Genomic DNA, 5,795 nt, shown 5'->3' with positions numbered 1-5,795 from the left:
AAAGAGAGATAAATACAGAGAGAGATAATCAAAGAGACAGACATGGAAAGACAGAGAAATGGAGGGGAAACAAATTAGACATTCAAAAAAGCACATAAAGAGAGGGCAAGATACATCATGGTAGCATAGAAAAATGAGAGAGAAATACAGAGAGCCAGACTTCAGAAAAAAGAGTGTCAGGGAAAAAGAGACGCAGGGAGACAGAGAGGTAGAGACAAAGACACACACAGGGAAGAACAGAGGCAAAAGGGCAGAGACCAAGCTGCCATCTCATAGGTGTGAGCTCGGCCTGTCACTACCTCCTATCTGGCAAATGGGGAAACTGAGGCCTGGGGATGGTGGGGACTGAAGGAACCCAAAAGCAGAAGTATGGCAGACCTCCCCAGGGGAGAGGGTGTGGGTAGAGGGAACATCTCCCACCTGTCCCCCTCCTCAGAGGAAGCCAGTGGCCTTCGGGTGATTTCAAAAGTTGGGCGGGGATGGCAGAGATAAGCAGTGAGAGGTACTGACCTCCCCCCCCCCCCCGCCCCCGCCAGGGAGCAGAGAGGAACTGAGGGGGCCCTCTGTCTGCAGACCCAATGGGGGGGGGGGGTGAGTCAAGCCGGAAACCATGGGGTTTCTTAGAGTCAGAAGTCAAGATGCAACAGATAGGGATGAAGTTGGGGAGCACACAGGAGGGTGAACCCCAAGGTCCTGAGGGGTGACTAACGGGTTCAAGGGACTCTGGTTCTGCACTCCAGCCCAGCCCCTCAGACTCCTCTAGAGGGAGCAGGGAGGGGGGATGGGGCAGGAGGAGAAGAGGAGGAAGTGGTGGAGAAAAAGAGAAAATGAGGAGAGGGAGAAAGAGATGAGCAGAAAGGGAGGGAGAGGAGGATGAAGAAAAAGGAGGAGGGGAGAGAAGAGGGAAGGGGAAAAGATGAGAGGAGAAGAGAAGAGGAGGATGGGGAGGAAAGAGGAGTGGAGGAGGAGATATAGAAAAGGGAAGAGGGAGAGAATGTGGCTGAGAAAAGAAGAGGGGAGAGGAGCAGAAGGGGGACCAGGGAGAGAGGAGGAAGGGGAATGGGAGAGGAAGAGGAGGAGGGGAAGAAGAGGGAGGAGGGAGGGAAGGGGGACGAAGGGGGAGTGGAAAGAGGAAGAATAGGGGGAAGAGGAGAGGAGGAGATAGAAGGGAAGTTGAGTGAGAGAAGGAAGAGATGGAAGGGAGAAGGAAGAGGAGGCAGGGAGGAGAAGAAAGACAAATGGGGCAAGAAGGGGAGGAGGGTGGAGAAGAAGGAAGGAGGGGGAGGATGGAGAGTGAGAGGAGGGAGAGGAAAATGAGGGAAGGATGAAGGAGTGGGAAGGGAGGAGAGAGAGAAAGAGGAGGGGAGAGGAGAGAAGGGGGAGGAGGCTACTAGGGAGGTGGAAAGGAGAGACATGGAGACTGAGGGACGGAGCAGGAGTAGGGAGAAAGGAGGGAAGAGGAGGGGAGTGGAGAGGGGAGCAGAGGAGGGTTTCTGTGTCTGAGTACCCCTCCTGTCCTCACAGGTCAAACCCCAGAGGCCCCATGGAGTTCTCTAGCCTGGGGGCCCTGGGGACCTCTGAGCCCTTGCCCCAGTTTGTGGACCCTGCCCTGGTGTCCTCGCCACCAGAGTCGGGGGTCTTCTTCCCTTCTGGGCCTGAGGGCTTGGATGCAGCAGCCTCCTCCACTGCCCCCAGCACCGCCACGGCTGCAGCTGCCGCACTGGCCTACTACAGGGATGCTGAGGCCTACAGACACTCCCCAGGTAACTCCTCTGGGTGGCTGTCTTAGCACCAGCTCCATGCTGTTGGGGTTGCCATGGAGACCCTTAGCTAGGGCAGAATCCCACTAGGAGGTCATCTTGAAAATAGCTGGAAGCCTTCACATGGCTGTGCTGACCACTTCCCCTAGTTAAGTCTAGACCTGGGAAAGCCAAAGCTCCTCAACCTGCCGTATTGGGGTAGCCATATTGGGAAGCAACGTTGGAAGAAGGTGGTGGTAGCCCTAGTTGTCAAGTGATCCATCAGGCTCCAAATCCCAACAGTCATCCTCAAAGCCCATTTGGAAATGGGTGTAGGTTACTGGAGTTGCCCAAGTGACCAGTGGGGCTCAGGATCCAAGAGTCACCCAATGGCCAGCAGCTGTTCTAGTCACTTGTTCTAGAAACTTGGCCACTGTGTTGGGGCTGTTGGGCACCACAGCACCCTGAAAGCAGAATGGCTTTAGACTGTTCTCTTTTTTCCTCCTTCCCTCCCATACCCACCCCCCAATAGTCTTTCAGGTCTACCCATTGCTCAACTGTATGGAGGGGATCCCAGGGGGCTCACCCTACGCCAGCTGGGCCTATGGCAAGACCGGGCTCTACCCTGCCTCGACTGTGTGCCCTACCCGTGAGGACTCCCCACCCCAGGCTCCAGAAGATCCAGATGGGAAAGGTGGCAGCAGCTTCCTGGAGACCTTAAAGACAGAGCGGCTGAGTCCGGACCTCTTGACGCTGGGGCCTGCACTGCCTTCATCAATCCCTGTTTCCAGCAGTGCCTATGGAGGCCCTGACTTTTCCAGTACCTTCTTTTCTCCCACTGGGAGCCCCCTCAATCCAGCGGCCTATCCCTCCCCCAAACTTCGTGGAACCCTGCCCCTGGCCCCCTGTGGTGAGGTCCTCAAAAAGGGACAGGGAGGTTGAGGTGGGGGAAGGGGGAGTCCAAGACAAAGCTGAGCTGAGCCTGGCTCCCCCTTCACCTCTCTCCACCCCACCAGAGGCCAGGGAGTGTGTGAACTGCGGAGCCACAGCCACTCCACTCTGGCGGCGGGACAGGACAGGCCACTACCTGTGCAACGCCTGTGGCCTCTATCACAAGATGAATGGGCAGAACAGGCCCCTCATCCGGCCCAAGAAGCGCCTGGTAAGACCCCAGACCTGCCTCCCCTTACCCAGGACCTGCTGTTCTCACTCTGCACAGGGATCCCTGTCCTCATAGCATACAGAAGCCCTGTCTTCATGCTCTACAAGAACTCCCACCACCCCTTCCCCATCCATACAGGAACCCAGCTTTGTACAGGAATGCCTATCCTCAACCTGCCCTTATAGGCTGCAAGCAGGAACCACATCCCCTCCCTGCACCGCAGTTTTCATCCTCAGCTTCACACTGGGATGACTTCAAAACCTCTGGGGCCTGGGGCCCTATCCTAGATGTACTGATTTAATAGCTCTGGGGTGCTGCCTGGGCATCAGCATTATTTTTAACTCCCCAAGTGATTCCAAGGTTTGGCCAAAGTTGGGAACCACTGATGTAGTCCTCCACACAATACCAAAAACCCTTATCCCAGCCAGGAGGCCCTGTCCTCATCCCATACAGAACCCACAGTCCCCGCCCTGTAGAGGAAGCCCTGCCTTCAAGCTGACCCTCACCTCTTGGCCCTCTACCCCTCAGTGCACTGATCCCCACGTTCTCTCTTCCCTCAGATTGTTAGCAAACGGGCAGGTACCCAGTGCACCAACTGCCAGACAACCACCACCACACTGTGGCGGAGAAATGCCAGTGGGGATCCTGTGTGCAATGCCTGCGGCCTCTACTACAAGCTACACCAGGTGCTCCCTGCCCCCTCCTCTTCTCCCCAGTCCCACACCATGCTTCCCTCCTCCTCATGCTCCTGTTTCACCCCAAACTCACTTCCCCTCATAACCCTCCCTCTCTTCTCCTTTTTCTCTTCTCCATCTGTTATTCTCATGCTCTCCTCCTCCATTCCCCCTCCACTATCCCCACCCCTCCTCCTCCAATCCTTCATCTCCTTTCTCCCTTCCACTCCCTCTCTTATCACTCCTTCTTGCTCCTGTCTCCCTCCTCCATCTCTGTCTCCTTCCTCCTCTCCTCCAGCCATCAGCTAACTTCCACTCCCCTGCTCTAGACAGGGGACAGCTCTTATTAGCCTTGGAGGCTTTCCCAAGCTCAGGGCCTCACGACTTTGGGATTCCCTAGGACAATACCTGTGCCAAACCCTGGGCATGCTCCCCTAGTCCTTGAACCAATTCCCTATTCTTAAGAAGTGGGGTGGAGAGGGTGTCCCTGGTCAAGACACAGAGGCAAAGGTCTGGAGTTGGGAAACACCCATGGCCTCCCTTTCTGCAGGTGAACCGACCACTGACCATGAGGAAGGATGGTATTCAGACTCGAAACCGCAAGGCATCTGGAAAAGGGAAAAAGAAACGGGGGTCAAGTCTGGGAGGTACAGGAGCAGCTGAAGGACCAGCTGGCGGCTTCATGGTGGTGGCTGGGGGCAGCGGCAGTGGGAATTGTGGGGAGGTGGCCTCAGGCTTGACACTGGGCCCCCCCAGTGCTGCCCATCTCTACCAAGGCCTCGGCCCCGTGGTGCTGTCAGGGCCTGTTAGCCACCTCATGCCTTTCCCGGGACCCCTGCTGGGTTCACCCACAGGCTCCTTCCCCACAGGCCCCACGCCTCCCACCACCACCACCACTGTGGTGGCTCCACTCAGCTCATGAGAGCACAGAACATGGCCTCGGGGTAGGGGTAGTGTCCCTCTCCTCTCGTAGCCAGCAATCTATACAACCCACCTTCTGGGCCCCAGACACCCCCTGGCCTGGACCATCAAAGCTTTTGTAAAATAAAACCACCGAAGTCCTGAAACTGGGGGTGTGAGTTTGTGTGGGACTGAATAAAGAGCAGTGGTAGGTGGGGTGTGTATCAGTGTCTGTGACTTTTTGAGGGAGTGTATGGCAGCAATGTATGACTGTGTGAGTGAGATGGGGCATATCTGGCACTCCACAACTGTGGGCTATGATGTGGGATTGTAACAGTAGACATGAAACTGCATGTGACAGCATCCAGGTTGTATGAGACGGCATGTGTATCCACACATCCTGGTGAGAGACAGTGTGGGAGTGGCTGATCACACTGCCTGGTTGTGACTGTGAGAGTGAGGTTGTGTGAGAGGGGGTGTGTGACACCAGGTGGCTGAGAAGGACAGGGCACAGGTGACTGTATGAGAGGGTGTGGAAGTGTGTGTGTGATAGCACGTGCTGAGGAAACGTGAGGGGTTGTGTTTGCGTGAATGTGCGCCACTTGGGGTGATCTGTGAGGCAGTATGACAGCATATGTGCTGGGCACAGAATTTGATCCATAAACATTTCTAGAATGTTGAAAAAGAACTGTGACAGTGTGTGAAGCATAACAGTGTGACCATGAGGGTCTGCATGTCAGGATGTCTTTGTGGGCCTGGTAACAGCAGTATTTCTATGCAAGTCTGTGTGGGGGCACATATCATGTGGCATGTGCCATGTCAGGGTGTCTCTGAGTGGCTGACAATGTGAGCAGCTCGGTGCAACTTGTTTGTGGAGGCGTCAACACGTATAGTTTCAGTTGGCATAAGTTAGGGACCCTCTTCCAAGGGACAAAAGACAAGTTCAGGCCAGGAAGTGGGGGAAGGGGGGGACTGGAATAGTAGCCGTCCAGAAGGTCAGAAGGCCAGTGCGGGACTGTGGGGCTGTCCGGGGCCTTCCTGTCACCCATTTCTTATCTCTCTCAGCCCAGCTCAGCCTGTAGCCCTGTGGGAAATGGTAGAGAACCAAAGAGGGAGATTAGGAGGACAAAATAACCTCTGGGGGTGATATTTAGACCCCGTAGGTGGGGGAGCTCCCCACAGTGCCAACTCCCTGCCCAACACACCTACTTACCTGGGTGAACTGCTCCCCTTAAAGCAGAATCTGTTCTTCCATTGAACAAACCCTTACAGAGGAGCCTGCACTGAGTCAGGTGACCTCCTAAACCAGACAGGTTAAGT

At 55.5% G+C, this 5,795-nt stretch overlaps 1 protein-coding gene across 1 annotated transcript; it reads left to right on the top strand.

Annotated features, from left to right (window-relative positions):
- Positions 1 to 1,543: 1,543 nt before the first annotated feature.
- GATA1 (GATA binding protein 1) lies at positions 1,544 to 4,508 on the top strand. Its single transcript, XM_046674111.1, has 5 exons — positions 1,544 to 1,763; positions 2,272 to 2,649; positions 2,756 to 2,901; positions 3,462 to 3,587; positions 4,126 to 4,508. Exons 1-5 carry the CDS (start codon positions 1,544 to 1,546, stop codon positions 4,495 to 4,497), a joined length of 1,242 nt encoding a protein of 413 aa, XP_046530067.1. The 3' UTR covers positions 4,498 to 4,508.
- The last annotated feature ends 1,287 nt before the right edge of the window (positions 4,509 to 5,795 follow it).

The sequence above is a fragment of the Equus quagga genome, chromosome 10 (assembly GCF_021613505.1).
Source record: "Equus quagga isolate Etosha38 chromosome 10, UCLA_HA_Equagga_1.0, whole genome shotgun sequence".
NCBI classification, from domain to species: Eukaryota; Metazoa; Chordata; class Mammalia; order Perissodactyla; family Equidae; genus Equus; species Equus quagga.
Note: the sequence above shows the minus strand (reverse complement) of the source record. Positions and strands in the feature narration are given on the sequence as shown.